The 19,825-nt window shown below is 38.8% G+C and overlaps 1 protein-coding gene across 1 annotated transcript; it reads right to left on the bottom strand.

Moving 5' to 3' along the window:
• Positions 1-3,523: 3,523 nt before the first annotated feature.
• Positions 3,524-19,739, bottom strand: LOC127435266 (coiled-coil domain-containing protein 3-like). Its single transcript, XM_051688573.1, has 3 exons — positions 19,145-19,739; positions 17,572-17,746; positions 3,524-7,910 (listed from the first exon to the last, which is right to left on the bottom strand). Exons 1-3 carry the CDS (start codon positions 19,510-19,512, stop codon positions 7,623-7,625), a joined length of 831 nt encoding a protein of 276 aa, XP_051544533.1. The 5' UTR covers positions 19,513-19,739; the 3' UTR covers positions 3,524-7,622.
• Between the last annotated feature and the right edge of the window lie 86 nt (positions 19,740-19,825).

Below are 19,825 nucleotides of genomic sequence, written 5' to 3'. Positions count from 1 at the left end.
ACAATTAAAAGAACCAAAGACTTAAACTACTTCAGTCTGTGTGCACTGAATTTATTTAATACACAAGTTTCACAATTTGAGTTGAATTACTGAAATAAATGAACTTTTCCACGACATTCTAATTTATTGAGATGCACCTGTATATTGTGTTCGACTTTCAGAATAGAATTTAATTTTGATTTTCACAGAAATCCTCACTGCCACAGTTTCATGAGAATTACCCATGAGCACTGCGTCTTTTTACATGTCAAGTTAAAAAGGAGCTTAAACTTTTAAAAACACATCTTGAGACATGTGTTTGTTTTCATTCGTTGTGTTGCGTCTAGCTTTTTTAAGGGCATGAATGCGTTCTGTCTGAACTTCCCCTGATTCTTTCGTACAAAAATTATTTGAGCTGTAAAGCTGTCTTAATCATCCTTTTAGAGTTGACACTACTTTTATAGGTGGATGAACTTCTAGTTATGCGTTATCAACATAATTTCAGTGGGTGGCGTTTGCTCCATGTACTGTAAGCGGTAGCCTACTTTACACAGACATAACCAAAGAAGCTGAAGGATTGCATATCATTTTGCACAGATGAAGTTAGAAAGTGATTTATCACACTACTCACCTGTTAACACATAAGATGTTGAAGTCTTGTGGCTATACTTTCACTATTCCAGTGCAATGCCTTGCCCTATAAGTTATTACAAACTGAGGAACAAGTTGAAATTATTTTGTGGTAATTATCAGCATGACTCAGATTTTGTTGATAGAACTAAACTTAAATTGAACCTGGAACTTTCCAAGTCTTTTTAGCTCAGTGTTTATGTACTCCGTGTTTGTTAGTGTCACCTTCTTCTGTGTGTGAATTTGAAAATGTTTAATTGCAGAAAATGTGTAAAACCAAAAGTTGGAGGATATATTCATACATACACACACATTACTAAATTAATGAAAATGTATAATAAAGCATACAGTAAACACATGCACACATGTGCCATGGCTCTACATAACATAACACACACATTCTGACCAATCAGTGACTGCAGTGATGAACAGTAAGTAAAACAAGGGTGAATCTGAATTAGCTCTCTTTTCTTTTTACTTAGATTGTTGTATCATTGTTGTCTGTCTGTGACCAGAGTAATCACTCTGTTTGTCCAAAGGCTTTGTAAATAGATTGTGACGTGTTGTTCCCAAGGAGATGATAGGTCTGTCTTTGTGTGTGTGTTTGTGTTAGTGTGTGTGTTCTCCTGATCAGTCCTGTCTCTCATCTTGTTCTCTAAATTACACTGCCTTTCTCTGGAGTGCTGATGCAGTTATCGGGCACATACCTAAATGTAATACACACCTGGTGTATGTGAATTCACTTTGATAACACACCTGTACAATATATTTGATTGACAGCCTGGCCCTCACAATGATGTGTCTCGCTCAGTGTTGTATGTTCCAAGGAAACCATGTTTATATTGTACAAATTTCACACAAGCAACATCACTGTTCAAGATCTACAGTGAATTTTTAACGATGATCGGTTATAATGCACCTTTCCGGAACAATCCTTTCCCAACATTCTCTGTTTTGGTACCAACTCAGGCATCACTTTTGCCTCTTATGATAAAAAAAGCTGTGACTGACAAGTGTCTGTGCTACCCAGTAACTGTGCAGTTTTAAAACTCTTCCCTTGAATGTTGACTTGTTAGCAAATTACCGCGAGGCATCGCGAGAGACAGAATACACCTACAGAACTTGCGACTGCATTGAATGATTTTATAAATAATTTCGAGCATGTTAAATGCGCTTTCTGATTTAACAATTGAGTATTTTCAGAAGTCCTCACCATGTAACTATATGTATGAAAAGATATGTCTATATATACACACACACACACTGATCAGCCACAACATTAAAACCACTGACAGGACGGACAACCGGTGAACCAGCGACAGGTCATGGGCACCCAAGGCTCATTGATGCGCAAGGGCTAGCCCGTCTGGTCCGATCCCACAGAAGAGCTACTGTAGCACAAATTGCTGAAAAATTTAATTCTGGCCATGATAGAAAGGTGTCAGAACACCCAGTGTATCGCAGCTTGCTGTGTATGAGGCTGCGTAGCCACAGACCAGAGTGCCTATGCTGACCGCTGTCCACCGCCGAAAGCGCCTACAATGGGCACGTGAGCATCAGAACTGGACCATGGAGCAATGGAAGAAGGTGGCCTGGTCTGATGAATCATGTTTTCTTTTAGATCATGTGGACAGCCGGGTGAATGTGCATCGTTTACCTGGGGAAGAGATGGCAGCAGTATGCTCCATGAGAAGAAGGCAGGACGGCGGAGGCAGTGTGATTCTCTGGGCTATGTGCTACTGGGAAACCTTGGGTAATGCGCCCTGCCACACTGCAAAAGTTTCAGGAATGGTTTGAGGAACATGACAAAGAGTTCAAGGTGTTGCATTGGCCTCCAAATTACCCAGATCTCAATCTGATTGAGCATCTATGGGATGTGGTGGACCAACAAGTCCGATCCATGGAGGCCTCATCTCACAACTTACGGGACTTAAAGGATCTGCGGCTAACCTCTTGGTGCCATATACCACAAGACACCTTCAGAGGTCTTGTAGAGACCATGCCTCAACGGGTCAGAGCTGTTTTGGCAGCACGAGGGGGACCTACACGATATTAGGCAGGTGGTTTTAATGTTGTGGCTGATCGGTGTGTATGTATATTATATATATATATATATATATATATATATATGTTTAAAAAATGCAACTATGACAATACAGGCCTTGTCATCCCTGCATCGCTATCATAACCCTGTCAGAAATAAAAGTTGCCCAGTGAAATGTGAATTATATACTCATATGCATGTGACAATGATAATCCATAATTTGGGTGTGGCATACGAATACTAACTTTACTGTGACGTGAATCTTCTGTTGATATGGGGCTTGTATATCCAATGCCTTTGACAATCATCTGCACATATCAGTTTATATTCCATTGCTGTACAGCAATGGGGAATGAATGATTGTTTTTTTTCTTTCTTTCTTTTTTTTTTCCTTAAATAAATCCTGAATGATCATGATTTGTCTTTCTGGATCAGTAAGATTAAAAGACAAAATGGTTTGTTGATCTTCACAGGCAGGATCCATGTTGTCTTTCATTAGTGGTCAGTGAGGCTGGATATTGTCGGTCTCCCACCAGCTCAGTGCTTCAGGCTCTACCGCCTGTTACTGATTCAAAACAGACTGGCCAAGGAAAGAGACCATGTTAATGTCATTCAACCATGCATGACCGCTTACGACCCCAGGCATCCGTGCCTGTGTCTAGCCAGCATGTTACACATTAGCCATGTCAAGGAGGCTAAGTTCAAAATGAAGCTTTCCAAGGCACAAGTTACTTAAAATTTTAAGTAGGTTGCTACAGTTACACTACCATTTTGAGTAAAGCAGTTAGCTACACTACAGAAAACTAACACTGAAGCTATATAAACTGTATTTTTTTTTCTATTCTACTGTGAAAAGAATGTTTTGGGTTCAATACAAGTTAAGCTCAATCAACAGCATTTGTGACAAAATGATAACCACAAAAAGTCATTTAGATTCGCCCCTTGTTTATTAAAAAAATGGTTACAGTAAAGCACTTACAATGGAAGTGAATGGGGCCAGCCAATTAACATTCAAATACACAGCATTTCAAAAGTAGGTCAACAAGACATGAACATTATATGGGTTAACATGATTTAGTATGATAAAATGGTTTACTAACCTCGTCTGTGTAGTTATATCCAGTACCGGGATTACAGGGTTTCATTGTAATGACAACAAAGTTGTTATATTGAATATAACTTTACACAGATAAGGTTTGAAAGCTATTTTATAACACAAAAATCATGCTTACACATCTAATTTTAATGCCTTGTGGCTAAACTTCTGAAATAATGTGTATTTTTGCATGTATGGACTGACCCCGTTCTAAGTGCCTTATAGTAACCATGATTTTTGTTTTTGATTGAACCCAGACCATTCCTTGAAAAGGGTTTGCCAGGTTATTTATACAGAAAGAGCTGCATATTTGACAAAAAAAAAAATTACATTGCATCATTTGCATAGTCATTCTGAATGGTCAACCATATCAGAGGAGATTTTAGGCTGTCAGGCTGCTCCTGCTTTCATGCACTGATTCCAATTAGGCTACCACACATTAAAAAACACACTACTTTAAAATATGGCATACTTTATACATTACATGCATCTAAATTGTGCGCAATAGTAAAACATTGATTAAATAGCGGTTTATTTTATCCCTTTTCTCCTCTGATGGACCACCACTGTAAATATGGAAAACACTTAAGTGTTACAGTATATGACTTTTGGTCCAAACAGATCCAGTGCTTCCCTTTGTTCTATGCTATGTGTACTTCTTCAGGCCTGACAGTATCTTAAACATCTTATAGATTTCCCTTTAGTAGAACACATTTTTTCTCTTTTTACGCTGTCTCAGGGACCGGCAGAATTTCCCTCTCATTATCCTCTTAAAATAAATGACTTACAACTGCTTTACCTTCGCAGCCCATTTCAGTGTGCAGTTTATCAAATCTACAAGTGGGAAATTGTGAGTCATGCAAATGTTAGTTTTCTAAGGCAAAAAAAAAAAGAAAACAACAACAAAAGAAAATGTTCGGAACACTGTGATTTACTGAAGGGCCACTGGGGGCCATTCCAGTGGATGCCCATGGCTTAAAAAAAGTAATTTTCCCAAATAGTGGCATACAGACAACTGGAAGAATTAAGCATGTATGTTGGCTTACATACTTCTTAGAAACTATTGGAGAGTATTAGCCCATATTGCTTTGAAAAATATTTATTTGTGCGAGTACACACTGCCTAACCCACCATGAGTGCATGTACAAACCTCCCTAGTCATTTCATATCAAACATAACTATAAAAAAGAGTGCATATAATCTCACACAACTTGCATGAACAGTAACAAAACCAAGCAAATGAAAGGTACTGAATACTGTGCCACTACTATGGTCAAGTGCAAGTCAAATCAACAGCAGTATTTTAAAAGCAGTATCCTACAATTACTAAATGAACAGTGTGCTTTGAATACAGCCAATCAACAACACATTAGAACTGAATCAGACTGACTCACCAATGAAGCCCACTTGAACTTGCATGACAGTCGTTCATTTGTGCAAACTTGTCATGGATTTTTCAGTAGAAATCTGCTTGTCCATTTACAAACTCATTTTCAGTTGAAAGCATGGTGAGGGAGATTAATCAAAGTACTTTAAAGACAAATTAACGCACTTGGCAGCCATCTTGGCAACGTTATCAGTAGTTATTTACTAGTCATGCAACTACTGCTCCTATCTACCTGAGTGGAGAAAGAATTAATTTTCCAAAACTGTTACTTCTTTAGCTCAAATCAACCTAAAAACTGTATTTTTCAGGCTGGTTCAGCAAATGTGTGTCCGCATTCTAATGCAAAGACCAGGCCAATTCAGGACCAATTTACCAATAAGGCAATTGGCTCTTTTAGGTGAAAGGAGGGGCTCCTTAGGCTCCTTTCCTACTGCCGCCATTTTGAGCATTACAATTTCTCCCATTAATTTTCAAAGAACGGTCCGTCTTATACTGTCTCTAGTTTAACATCTGTTGACCCATGGCATATTATGTAAAGGTTTTAGTACAATATGTTGCTCACATATGGAGCACTCTGACTCTGAGTGCATACACAAAAAGTACGTGCTTAGTTTTCATGAAAATGTCACAATGCAAAAATATCTTAAGGGTCCTTAAAGAATTATTTTTTTGGGTGAAATACAACCGGGACATATTTTCAAGAGATTCTCTCAAATAGTAACAAAATCCAACTTCACGTTATTTGATCAAGTTTGTGGGGAAATCTTTTTATTATTCCATATAATTAATTGATTGAATTATTTAATGCCATGCAATTTGCACCAAAGTGCCACCTAATGTAGAGACACCACTGGCTATTATCAAGTGACTAAACCTTTAATATTGTCCTTAGCCCTCTATCTCTGGTTTATTTCTTTGTTAGTTTAACTTCAGTCACTGTTCACCATTCCTTCAAATCATCCTGCTATCAACCTAATGTCTGATATTTTATCACACTCAAACACTTTGATAACAGACTCAGACTGTGTTTATAGTGGATAAACTTCAGTTACATATGTTTTTAGAGGGATCAGCTGGGGTTAATGTTCATGAGATCAACTGATAATGTTTGCTTGGGTTGCAGAAGAGTTTGGAATGAGACTGACCTGTCTAGAGTTTTGCTTTTAATTTTGCATCGTCATCACACTAATTTGCCGTGATGGTGGTTTTGTGTGACAGCCGTTGAACAGCAGTCCTTTTAAGTTTATTGTTAGTTCACAATGTGTAATTAGAGCAGATTAAGATCCTACCATTTTCTAAATTGAAGAAATTATGAACTCAAAGCTATCATTTCCGCAATGTGTGTGTGTGTGTGTTTTTTTTTAAAGATACATCATCTGATATTACACTTATAGTTCTGCTTCCTCATAACCTGAACTCCTGCAGTGATTTGGGAATATGAGGGAGGCAATCATTTCTCACATGTTAAACACACATTCTCCCATTGCTCCTCTCTCTACCACATTCTGCTCAGCAGATGAAAGGAGAAATCACACAGGTCAGCTTTAAAAAATCTCGTTCTTGGTATTTGCGATCTGAAACAAAAAAAGAATCTGTTTCAAAAGTTTAATTGAATAAATGTAGGGTATGAAAAGAACAAAAAATTATTTATGTACATAAAGGGAAAAAGAGATTTTTGTAATTTAGCTCCCATCCCATCTACCGTCCCATCTAAACTGTCCTCGCTGTTTGTTTGAAAGACCAATCACAATTCAGTATGTCAATATTGAATCATTGCAATCAGATATATTTTAAAAGTTGAACATGCCTTACATCAGTGCGCGTCTTTGGGAGATAGTAAAATTAAATTCTTTAAGTTTTTTAAAAAGCAATTTACTTACTGAGTATAAATTTCAAAGGTATATAAAACACAAAACTTAATACAGCACACCTAAGGCAGAAATTATACACAAAACAAAGTTTAAAGTTTACGTTAAGCATTGGGAGCTGAATTAATCGCAGAAAAATTGTGGAGGGGAAAAAAAACAATAAATAGAAGTGTAAGGGGCAGTTCAGACCGGACGTGTTCTTGCTTTAAAAACCTAGACACAGCGGAACAAATGAAACAGAAAGCATGTATCTTGAAATGTGAAGTTCTTTTAACTTGACAGCATTTTAAAAACGTGGCGCTTATCAGCGAGACATGGCGCAATGTTCAAAAACGTCCATCTAGCACATGTTTGCATAGATAGATAAACAAAAATGTCAACCATGCAAAAACACGTTCGGTCTGAACAGCCGCTAAGGGGCTTTAATACAGTGCTGCCTTCCAGTGCAGGGAAGAGTTAAAAAGTGGGCAGAATTTATTATTTTAGCAGTTACGGTTAGGCATGATATTTTCTGAAAAACAGACTGCCCTGCAGTCTGCATGAGTCCATGTGTTTTCATGTGTGCATGTATATATGCGGAGTCAGATGTACTGTGTGTGAGTGTGTGTATATTAGAGCTCACAGTCCATGTGTGTATCTGTGGCGTGAAGGGCTGTGTTGGGGTGGAATGGCATTGAGATGATGTCCAGCGTGTCTTTCTGCGGTAGTAAGGCACTCTTGCAGATCTTGTCGTTCCCTCTCCGCATGGCGAGAAGCTTTACGGGTTTTCCGTAGGGAATGCCTCAGTTTCCCCACTCGCTCTTTTAGCTGCTTATTCTTCCTCTCCAGCTCGGCCACACGCTCCTGGAGCTGCCCAACCCTCTCCTCCTCCTCAAACAACACCTTCTGCACAGAGGCGCACAACAACTGCGAGGGAGAGAGAGAGAGAGAGAGAGAGAGAGAGAGAGAGAGAGAGAGAGAGAGAGAGAGAGAGACATATTGTTTTTAACAATGGGGGGCCTTAATGTCAAAAGCATTGGGAGCCACTGGATTAGAGGTCTCTGCATGCTTTGACAAACTGTGCTCCAGCCAAATCATAAAGCCGGAATGAAGGTCAGCATACATCATGACATCATTTCCAATCCCTGTCAGCTTTTACTTTCTATTGAGTGCTGCCTTTCTTCTCTGGGCCCCTGCACATGCCAGATTGTATGTGTGTAATGCAGACAGTTCAAAAGTGACCTGCTGTTATCCTCACAGTAGAGACAAGAAGAGCCATGCTGTGCATGTGTGCACATGTGGCGCGCATGTGATTGCATGTTGGCGACTGTGTATTTGAGCAATAGGAGGCCTCATGTTCTCCCCTTTATGAAAATAACATAGTATGACTACATTATAAGTTGATTTGATTAAAAGTATCTGCGAAATTCAAATGTCATTTTATGCTTACCTTAAAGGAATAGTTCACCCAAAAATTTTAATTCTCTTATTTACTCACCCTCATGCCATCCCAGATGTGTAGGACTTCCTTTCTTCTGCTAAACACAAATTAAGATTTTAAGAAGAATATCTCTGTAGGTCCTCACAATGCAGGTGAATGTGGCCAGAAATCTGAAGGTCCAAAAAGCATATAAAGGCAGCATAAAAGTAATCCATATGACTACAGTGGTTAAATCCATTTCTTCAGTAGCGTATGATAGGTGTGTGAGAAACAAATCAATATTTAAGTGCTTTGTTTACTATAAATCTCCATTTTCACTTTCATATCTGAAAGTCACATGTGGCACCTGTTTAGTTTTACTTTCACATCTGAAGGTAAAAGTGAAAGTAGAGATTTATAGTAAAACAGGACTTAAATATTTATCTATTTCTTACCCAGATCGATCATATCTCTTCTGAAGATATGGATTAAACCACTGGAGTTTTATGGATTACTTTTATGCTGTGTTTATCTGCTGTTTGGACTTTCAGATTTCTGGCCACAATTCACTTGCATTATATGGACCTACAGAGCTGAAATATTCTTCTAAAAATCTTTGTGTTCTTTAGAAGAAATTCATACATATCTGGGATGGCTTGAGGGTGAGTAAATAATGAATTTTCATTTTTGGGTGAACTATCTCTTTATACACATATGTGTTTGTCTGGTCCCTTTACTACACACACTAAAAGTATTTGTCACCTATAATGTATTTTCAGGTGCATTTTTACCCTTAAGCATATATTACACTTTATATAAAATAATATATTTAAAATATTAATGTATAAAAAACAAACAAAATAATTAACAATGGCACATTTTCACACACACACACACACACACACACACACACACACACACACACACACACACACACACACACACACACACACACACTTTAACACCAAGGACTAACTGAAAATAATTTCTTCAACCAAATCAACAGAAATATAAGAGCATATATGTTTGCACGGCCACTTTTTAAACATGGGTCTGGACAGAAAAGAGTGCAGAGAATAAGAACCAGGGAAAACAGTGAGAATGGAGAGATACGAGAATGAGAATGACTGTTGTTTTGTCCTACTGTCTAAACACAAAACCCACTGCTGTAACAACAACAGCACTCTCCAAACGACAACTCCTGCCAAGGTGCACCAAACTAAATAACACCAGAGCCAGACAGACATGTGGACACTAACACACCTAAAACAACACAAACATGCTGGAATAAACAACTCCACTCATGAGACCTGATGGTAGTTCTTTCGTAAAACTTTTATATTTGGCAAATGTATTTTAGAGAAACAGACAAAAATATTTCTCAATGTGTGTTTATTAACTATACGAGCCAAACACATGTGGTTTTGCTTCCAGGCCCACACTGGACCCAGCTGTGTTGGTAAGTAAGACAGAGGAAAAGCGTGACTATTGTTATGATTAAATCCACAGTCTAGGTTGGGGTAAACTATAACAAAAGTAAAGGAGTCCTTTATGAAAACAGGAATCCTGGAGTCCCGTCTCCTGCTCTCAAACACACACTGAAACAGATATCAAAATAATTGCTCGTTTATTTACAAAACAGAGGAAAGGGGAGCAGCAGAAACTTCAGGAGGGAGAAAGGCCAAAACAATAAACAAAACAGAACTATCTGGAGGGAAAAATCTTTCCTGACATTTAAAAAGAAAAATTAAATAAACAGAGGCTTGCCTCCCTCGCTGGCCACAAATAGGAGAGAAAGTGTTTAAAAGGAAATGTCAACCACCTCCCTACAAAAGCTCCCAATAGTAGCTAACAACTTTAAGCGTTACAACACTCAATAGCGACAGACCAAATAGCGATAGACCAAATCGCGATAGACCAAATCGCGAGAAACAAAGTTAGCTCAACACGCTTGAGACAGAAGAGGGGAGTCAGAGAATGGCATTTCCCAGCAGCTTTTATCCCCACAGCTCATAGCCAGACCAACCCAGGCACCTCTCGTTAATGGTCTCACCTGGTAGTCATTAGAGTGATGGCGAAAGCAACAGAGAGGAGAGAAGACAGAAAACAGGGAAAACACATGCACACACAAAAGACATTCCCACCCCAAAATACACAACCAAAACGAATTATATAAAATGCCCATTTGAATACATCTTAGGACGTAACACTATAAAAATAGAGAATCAGAAGAGAGATAAGAAAGTATTCAGAGAAGATCGATTTTTTTGGTAACACTTTACAATAGGGTTCCTTTTGTTAACATTATTTAACAACATTATGAAACGTACTAACAATGAACAAAATAAATTTACAGCATCTATTAATCTTGGTTAATGTTAATTTCAACATATAGTACTACATTTTTTATTTCAAAAGTTGTATGTGTAAACATTAGTTAATGCACTATGAACTAACATGAACTAACAATGAACAATTGTATATTTATTAACTAACATTAGATTAATAAATGCTGCAAAAAAACAGCCACAACATTAAAACCACTGCCAGGTGAAGTGAAGTGAAGTTACAATGGCACCTGTCAAGGAGTGGGATATATTAGGCTGCAAGTGAACATTCAGTTCTTGAATTTCATGTGTTGGAAGCAGGAAAAATGGGCAAGCGTAAGGATCTGAGTGACTTTGACAAGGGCCAAATAGTGATGGCTAGACGACTGGGCTAGAGCATCTCCAAAATGGCAGGTCTTGTGGAGTGTTTCCGGTATGCAGTGGTTAGTACCTACCAAAAGTGGTCCAAGGATGGACAACCAGTGAACCAGCGACAGGTCATGGGCGCCCAAGGCTCATTGATGCACGTGGGGAATGAAGGTTAGCCCGTCTGGTCCGATCCCACAAAAGAGCTACTGTAGCACAAATTGCTAAAAAACTTAATGCTGGCCATGATAGAAAGGTGTCAGAACACACAGTGCATCGCATGGTGCTGCATAGCCACAGACCAGACAAGAGTGCCCATGCTGACCAATGTCCACCGCAGAAAGCGCCTACAATGGGCACGTGAGTGTTAGAACTGGACCATGGAGCAATGGAAGAAGTTGGCCTGGTCTGATGAATCATGTGGACGGCCAGGTGAATGTGCATCGTTTACCTGGGGAAAAGATGGCAGCAGGATGCACTATGGGAAAAGGCAGGCCGGCAGAGGCAATGTGATGCTCTGGGCAATGTTCTGCTGGGAAACCTTGGGTCCTGGCATTCATGTGGATGTTACTTTGACACGTACCACCTACCTAAAAATTATTGCAGACCACATATACCCCTTCATGTGGAGTTGGGGTACTCGAGTCACAAGTCCAATTTTAATAGACTTGGTCTTTTCACGGACTCGGATGCATTTTTACTCCGACTTGACTTTTTTTTCAGAGTCCAGCTGAGTCCATGACATTTGTGCTGCAATGAAAACAAAATTAGGCTTCTGTAGTCTCTTGTGGTCCACGCAGTGTTGTCAGCTTGAACTGGTCCATAATAGCTCGATGAATTAAATGTGTAACTTTGAATAGTCATTCACAACATTCAACCATGCACAATAAAATATTAGGATATTTTGGGCAGTGAAATGTTTTGTTTATAATTTGATTATAGATTATAAAATAAATGTATTATTCGATGACAGAGTTTGTGTATGAAGCTAAACTTCACGTTACGAGATTAATTTAGTTGGTTATGACGTTTTTATTTTACATTTTTATTTTTATTGTAAACTACCGGGTAACTTATGCACATCTTTTTTTAGCCAATATCTCTGACATTTTCTGAAGGACAATTCTATTAAATTTATGACTCAAAATTATTATTCTCCTTGTTTTTGCAGTTAAAGAAGAGCTCAATGAAATTTTCTTTGGTTGGTATTTAAAGATTTCAGATTGATTGCAGACCAACACGGCTGCCGCTCAAGCAAATATAAAAAAAAAATTATCTTCTGCGGCAGCTGCTGCGAGACGCACATGTATAGACGATTATTTCTTTAGATAGGGATCATTTTAAATAAAACTAAATTAAATTGAATTGACAAATTGAAAATTAAGTAGAAATAAAAACTACATTAAAATTCGAAACACAACCTTGGTTGTAATGACTAACGCAGCTTTTACTTTCTTTAGTCTATGTTTCAGTGGAGGGGAAAAAGCAACAAATAATTGAAATGTCAACAGAACGCAATAAGAAGTGTGTTGAAGGACAGTTTTGTCTTCATACACCTAAAGCATATGCTTTCATTCTGAAACCACTTTGAAGTTTGTTCAGCAGGATACTAATCATAAAATGTATATATGAAATGCAACAGAGGTATTTTTGTTACATTTATATTGATAAATTGTGAGTTGTGAAGTTTAAAATAAGCTTGCAATATTGATGTTGAGTTTACGGTTACAATTTTAATCAGATTCATGAACAGATTAATTCGGACTCGACTCGGACTCGGCCTGTTATGGACTCGGTCTTGTCCGACTCTGCCCCTTTTGGACTCAGACTCAACTCGGACTCGATTGTTTAAAGACTCGGACTCGACTAAGGTGGACTCAAACCCAACACTACCTTCATGGCAATGGTATTCCCTGATGGCAGTGACCTCTTTCAGCAGGATAATGCACCCTGCCACACTGCAAAAATTGTTCAGGAATGGTTTGAGGAACATGACAAAGAGTTCATGGTGCTGACTTGGCCTCCAAATTCCCCAGATCTCAATCCGAATGAGCATCTATGGGATGTGGTGGACCAACAAGTCCGATCCATTGAGGCCCCACCTCGCAACTTGCAGGACTTAAAGGATCTGCTGCTAACGTCTTGGTGCCAGATACCACAGGACACCTTCAGAGGTCTTGTAGAGACCATGCCTCGATGGGTCAGAGCTGTTTGGGCGGCATGAGGGGGACCTACACGATATTAGGCTGGTGGTTTTAATGTTGTGGCTGATCTATGTATATTGATTATTGTTAGTTCTAATATGGAACCTTATAGTAAAGTGTTACCATTTTTTGTTGGTCAAAATTTTGACCAAGTTCTGCAGAATCCTACAAAATATTTGATGAAAATGCCTAAAATATTTGAGATTTTATTATGTAACAAATGCAATTGAGTTTTTCACATTTGAGTTTAATTATATATGATAGGTGTTTAAGATTATATAATATGCAGTAAACAGGGGTGATGTGACTAACTGGCTGGCACAGTGTTGGACACAGTCACAAGAGCACAACGTCCCTCAGGCTACCTCAAATAATCCTTTTCCCACAGGAAAGCTTGTGTGTAAAACAGCTCTAATTATCTGCGAGGTTCCTGGGCCTGCTAATCACCCCCACCTGTTTCTGCTTCACACATACACACACCATCATTATTTTTACCTTCTTTACCTTCTCCTTTTCCCATGTCTGTATCTGTCTGTCTTTTTATTCTCAGATGTGATTGGTGAAGCATTCCTGTGTGTGGACGCATTTCAAGATCTGAAATACTTGCACTGGAATAATGGAATAACCTTGTCCATGAAAAGTAATATCAAATATTTTAACTCCTGTATATTCATAGCACGTCACAGACGCTGCCGATAGAGCTTAACTCGTTTTGGACCCTGATGTTCTTTTAATTGCATCCCGACAGGCTGACCATCACATCTGTTTAGCACAGTGGACACCTGTTAGAGTAACCCTGCACCTCCTCAGGTCACTGCATGCTTGGACACAAACACACAGTTCTGACTGCCTATGATACATTCAAGTTTTTGCTAACTGTTTTCCAAACCTCACATTCTGAATGTGAATTTTTCCAAAGGCAAATCTTGCATTACAGCTGTGATAACACAAGCCTATCAGGACAAGATCTGACTTATTACGCATTAGTACTTTGTCTACAGTGGCCCCCAAAAGTATTTGGCCAAAATGTATCAATGTCATTGTATTAGATAACAAAACAATTATGTGACTGTTTTTGTGGTTCCTTACATGTATCATAGCAGTTCCGAGGTGAAATGTCCACAGTGTGGACACTGAGATGTGGGCAATGTGTGAACAATGCGAGTTTTAAGGTAAATGCTCTATCGAGATTTAAATAAACAAAACCTACCTCCCTACCCTAAACTTTAAACCCAAACCTAACCGATAGCATCATAAAAAGAAAATGTGACATAAAAAAAAAGAAGAAATTCTGTAGCAACCGTGTCGTTTTGTGGTGTTTCAATGGCATGTTATTTAGGATGGCAAATGCAACGCTCTATCAACTGAGGTACCTAGCAATCTGATCGCAATCAAAGATCTTGTAAATGTACAGATTTCAGATTTGACTTGATTACGATTCACAGACTCGAATTAATTGCTTCTCATTTTGATCTGACTTGATTAAATTCGAATTAATTTAGCTACCACTAGGTACGTTTACATTTATTCATTTAGCAGATGCTTTTATCCAAAACGACTTACTGTACAAATGAGGAATAAAGCAAAAGAGATTAGTTTTAAGTAGGCAATAACATGAGAAGTGCACCAATACAAAGTTTCAAATTGCTCAGAGAAGTACAAGTAGGGAGGAAAGTGAGAGACAGTGGTGAAAGAATGGAGTGAGAAAGAAGTTAGTGCATTAGTAGGATTGGGTCAAGTGCTCACGAAACATATGCGTCTTTAGATGTTTCTTGAAAATAGTTAAGGAATTAGCTGCTCGGGTGGAGGTCGGAAGGTTGTTCCACCAGTAAGGAACAGTGAAAGTGAAAGTCTGAGAAAGCAATTTGGTGCCTCTGTGAGATGGCACCACGAGGCGCCACTCACCCGCCTATCGCAAGCTTCTGGAGGGCACGTAGACTTGAAGTAGCGAGTGTAGAGAGGGGGGTGCGGAACCAATGGCTGTTTTGTAAGCGAGCATCAATGCCTTGAACTTGATGCAAGCAACCAATGGCAGCCAGTGCAGTTTGATAAAGAGAGGCGTGACATGAGCTCTCTTGGGCTCACTGAAAAGCAAATGGGCTGCCACATTCTGGATTAATTGCAGAGGTTTGACTGTAAATGCAGGAAGTCCTGCCAGAAAAGCATTGCAGTAGTCCAGTCTAGATATGACCAGAGCTTGGACAAGATCCTTAGTTAGGAAAGGTCTGATCTTCCTAATGTTGTACAGTGCAAATCTGTATGAGTGAGCAGTCTATATTTCTGTAATAATGTCCATTTTGCTTACATGTGAAAAAAATTCTCAGCTAATACTGTAAATTATACAGGGAACTGTCTAATTGGTACATTACAAAAATATTAACAACAGGGCCCGAACTATGCAGTTCAGTTGCTATTTATTTACTGTAACAGATATAGCCTACTAATCAACACAACCAAAACTGAAGTAAATTTTAAAGTAAAAGATCAATCTTGGGATTTAAAAAATGTATATCGGCGTCGTTCAAATGAAGATTGTGATAAATCGGAAAATCAATATTTTAACAGAGCCCTAGTGTAAAAGTCGGTTGGAGGGTAACTGCCTCTCGCCCTTACATTTTTCTCTGGTATATTACTCTCCATAAATCTGTCTCTTTAAACTCTACTGCCTATTACTGTTTTTGGTTAGTTTAACGGACTAGTTGTCTGTCCATTCTGTCTTCTCCTTGTGTTTGGATTAAAATAACTCCTCCTCCAAGACAGCAGACCACAGTCCAACTAATGAGCAGTGCTATGGAGCTTTCCGTTTGATGTTTCAATGCACAGCAGGCTAATCTCATTAGAGACTAATAACATCTCCATCTCTACATGAGACTGTCCATGAGTATGTCTCATGACAGTTTTTGCTTTCTTTATTCTCTATCTTAGCTTTATTTTCAGTGGCAGATGTGACTCAGTATGTTTAGATGGGACAAACTGTCAGTGTGTGAGTGTGTGCATGTAAGGTGAAGCAGCTCTAGCTGGGAGGTCTTTAATCTGGCGTCTATCAAGCTGAACGAACTCTTGAATTACTTGAGCAACCTGCTGTGATGAACAGTCACAGTAGTCAATACAAAGACCACCAAAGAAAGGGACATGTGTGTCTAAGTGTGTGTGTGGTGTGTGAACAAGCAGCAACATTTACCCATGAAAACCTGAACATGTTAGGTTCATTTGCATTATTCTCACTTCTTGTGTTTCTCACAACTTTTTCTATCACCTGAGATGGCCACAGCCAATCAGATTCCTTGCTTCTTTACTGCAGTTTTGCTGTCTCAAGCCATTAATGCAGCACTACTGGAAAACTGGTTGCTGTTTTACTGTTAGAACACCCACAAAAATTTATTTTGACACGTCCCTAATTTTCTTTAAAAAAAAAAGCACAAATCGAAGTTACAGTGAGGCGCTTACATTGGAAGTCAATGGGGTCAATCTTTGGAGGGTTAAAAGGCAGAAATGTAAAGCTTAGAATTTTATAAAAGCACTTACATTATTTTCTCTGTTAAATTTGTATGTTATTTGAGCTGTAAAGTGGTTTAAATTGTCTTTTACAGTTGTTTTAGGGTTTTAGGGTTTACAGCGTTACGTTGTCATGACAATGCAGTTGTAAAACTGGATATAACTTCACACAGAAAAGGTTAGTAAATGATTTTATCACACTAAACTCATGTAAACACGCATATTGTTTACATCTTGTGGCTATACTTTTGAAACTATTAACTTATTTCAACTTTTACGGATTGGCCCCATTCCCTTACACTGTAAGTGCAAATTCATTTTTTGTGGTAATGAACATTATGCCACAAATGCTGTCTATTGAGCTTAACTTGTATTGAACCTGGAACATTCCTTTAAACAGCAGGGCAGGTTTGGACTGGTGCACATGTGGGGGACTGAACTAACATAACAGGTAAAAAAGGATGCAGTTGTGCACACAGATGCTCTTGTCTCCATAAACAGGCATTTATTAGCCTCTTGAATTTACAACTGAGCTGTCTCAAAATACTGAACACACTCCGCCTGTTTGCCTGTAACAATGCAAACAAGCAAATATGCATACCGATGCTCACCTTTAGCAGATTTATGACTTTCTTACCTTTTGGCTTGACAGAGGATATATCATTTTCTGCATACCTATTTTTCAACCTACTTAAGGACAGGTCCATCCATCCCTCACACTTAAGTGCATATTGAGCCCATCTGTGTATTTGTGTGTCTGTGTGATGGTGTCTTACCCTGCTGTCTTCTTGGCTCTCCCAATCACTATTAAAGTTGTGCATCATCTGTCCGCCAGAGCAGTTTGAGAACTGAAAGAGGCTGGAAAACATTTGTCTGTTCTCCAGTGTATCAGGGAATATGGCATCCTGGAAGTTAACTCCATGAGGAAGCATGTTGTAGTTTTCATCCATCCTGTATAAGACACAAACATATTAACAAACTTCAATAAAACATTAAGTTGGGGTCTCCAGTCCACTCTTAAGGCCTATTTACACCAAGAATGAAACAATAAAAGAAAAAATAATCACTTATGAAAAACAGGGCAACAAAGATCTCAATTTGTTAAGTTATAAATTGGTTTTCTTTTTATACTTGGTGTCTAACACATTCAAATCCACACTCAAAACACAGGTTTGTCATTGTGCTCCCAAAATCTCGGTTTCCTTCTGCATGCCCCGTCACAAAAATTGACCAGGATTTTACTATAGTAACACTTATTGTAGGTAACTACGATATTTTGACTGAAACACTATATTCATACTAAGTAATATTATAAGGGAGTGAGGGAATGCAGCCTACTTAAAGGGATAGTTCACCCAAAAATGAAAATTCTCTCATCATTTACTCTCATGCCATCCCAGATGTGCATGACTTTCTTTCTTCTGCTGAACACAAACAAAGATTTTTAGAAGAATATTTCTGCTCTGTAAGTTCTATACAATGAAATCTGAAGGTCCAAAAAGCACATAAAGACAGCATAAAAGTAATCCATAAGACACCAGTGGTTAAAACCATGTCTTCAGAAGCGATATGATAGGTGTGGGTGAGAAACAGATCAATATTTAAGTCCTTTTTTTTTTACCATAAATCTCCAATTTCGCTTCCACATTCTTCTTCTTCATCTTCTTTTTTTTTCCTTTTTTTTTTTGCCGATTCATATTATTTGTGCATATTGCCACCTACCGGGCAGGAAGGAGAATTGATAGTAAAAAAAGGACTTAAATGTTGATCTGTTTCTCACCCACACCTATCATATCGCTTCTGAAGCCATGGATTAAACCACTGGAGTCATATGGATTACTTTTATGCTGCTTTTATGTGCTTTTTGGAGATTCAAAGTTCTGGCTACCATTCACTTGCATTGTATGGACCTACAGTGCTGAAATATTCTTCCAAAAATCTTAGTTTTTGTTCAGCAGAAGAAAGTCATACACATCTGGGATGGCATGAAGGTGAGTAAATGATGACACAATTTTTATTGCAACCATAGTTACATTGATATAAATATTGTAATGAGTAGTTATACGGTACCTTCCTTTACTAAAAGTATAGTTTGTACAGATAAAAAAAAAAAAAAAAAAAAAGACTGAGCCCTAAACCATAAAATTATTTTCAATTGGCGTAACCCAGTGTCATATATTCGATTCAGTCATATTACATTTGATTTTTGACATGAATGAAACACAATTAGTGTAGTTTTACCAGCCACGTGCACACATTAAATTACCTGATAAAACAACGTCATTTTCTAAAAATAAAAAAAATAAAAAACTTAAGGAAGTCACGTGTGTCCACTTGCAGGACACCCACCTGAGGAAAAAGATGTAGGAGTTGTTCTCAATCACCGTGTGTGACTGACAGCTGAAGTACCCGAGTCCCGTGAGGTTGAGGCGCGAGCCCGCGGGCACCTCCAGCATGCTGCCCCACGCCTGGTCGCATAGCAACTCCACCTCCGCCGAGTACAGCAGCGCGTCCTCCGCGCGCTCGTGCTGTTGATACGGCAGGTAGTTGTACAGGCTTGACGCGTACGGCTCCACATGGATGGCCAGCACCTTGGCGTACACGATGATCTCGGCGAGTTCAGCCCGACAGCCCTCGCTGAGGGGTCGCCACTCGGTGGGCAACTGACATGCAAAAACAACCCAGAAATTCAGCGTCAGTACAAACGCAAGGTGCATCTTTCCGGTGTCCACGTGCGCACATGCGCTTGCTTGTTTCCCTTTATTTAGGAGTTTTTAAACGCAAGGGAACGGCAATAAATGCAGTTTAAATGCTTTAAAAACAACCTCTGACAAGTTATACAATAAACTGCATGAGAGCATCTTTAAAAAGCAGTAAGTGTTCAATGGATAGTCGTGGCGTATCGACTGCTGTTGGCTCGCAAATAATAGTTCCACTTCTCACGTCCTCCTGCTGGATCCATCACCCCTAAAGTTCGTCTCAGGCCAATCGGACAGCCCTGAAGTTTGGTCAGCCAATAGAAGCGCAGTC

Source organism: Myxocyprinus asiaticus, chromosome 45 (genome assembly GCF_019703515.2).
Source record: "Myxocyprinus asiaticus isolate MX2 ecotype Aquarium Trade chromosome 45, UBuf_Myxa_2, whole genome shotgun sequence".
Classification (NCBI taxonomy): Eukaryota; Metazoa; Chordata; class Actinopteri; order Cypriniformes; family Catostomidae; genus Myxocyprinus; species Myxocyprinus asiaticus.
This window is presented reverse-complemented; position numbering and strand designations above follow the sequence as displayed.

Excerpts from the sequence above, each read along its gene's own strand:
- LOC127435266 (XM_051688573.1), bottom strand. The coding sequence starts at position 19,512 with ATGCACCTTGCGTTTGTACTGACGCTGAATTTCTGGGTTGTTTTTGCA. Across the intron at positions 17,747-19,144 it reads TCCTACATCTTTTTCCTCAG|GATGGATGAAAACTACAACA; the intron begins GTGGGTGTCCTG and ends TGTCTTATACAG. Across the intron at positions 7,911-17,571 it reads AGAGCCAAGAAGACAGCAGG|TTGTTGTGCGCCTCTGTGCA; the intron begins GTAAGACACCAT and ends TCTCCCTCGCAG.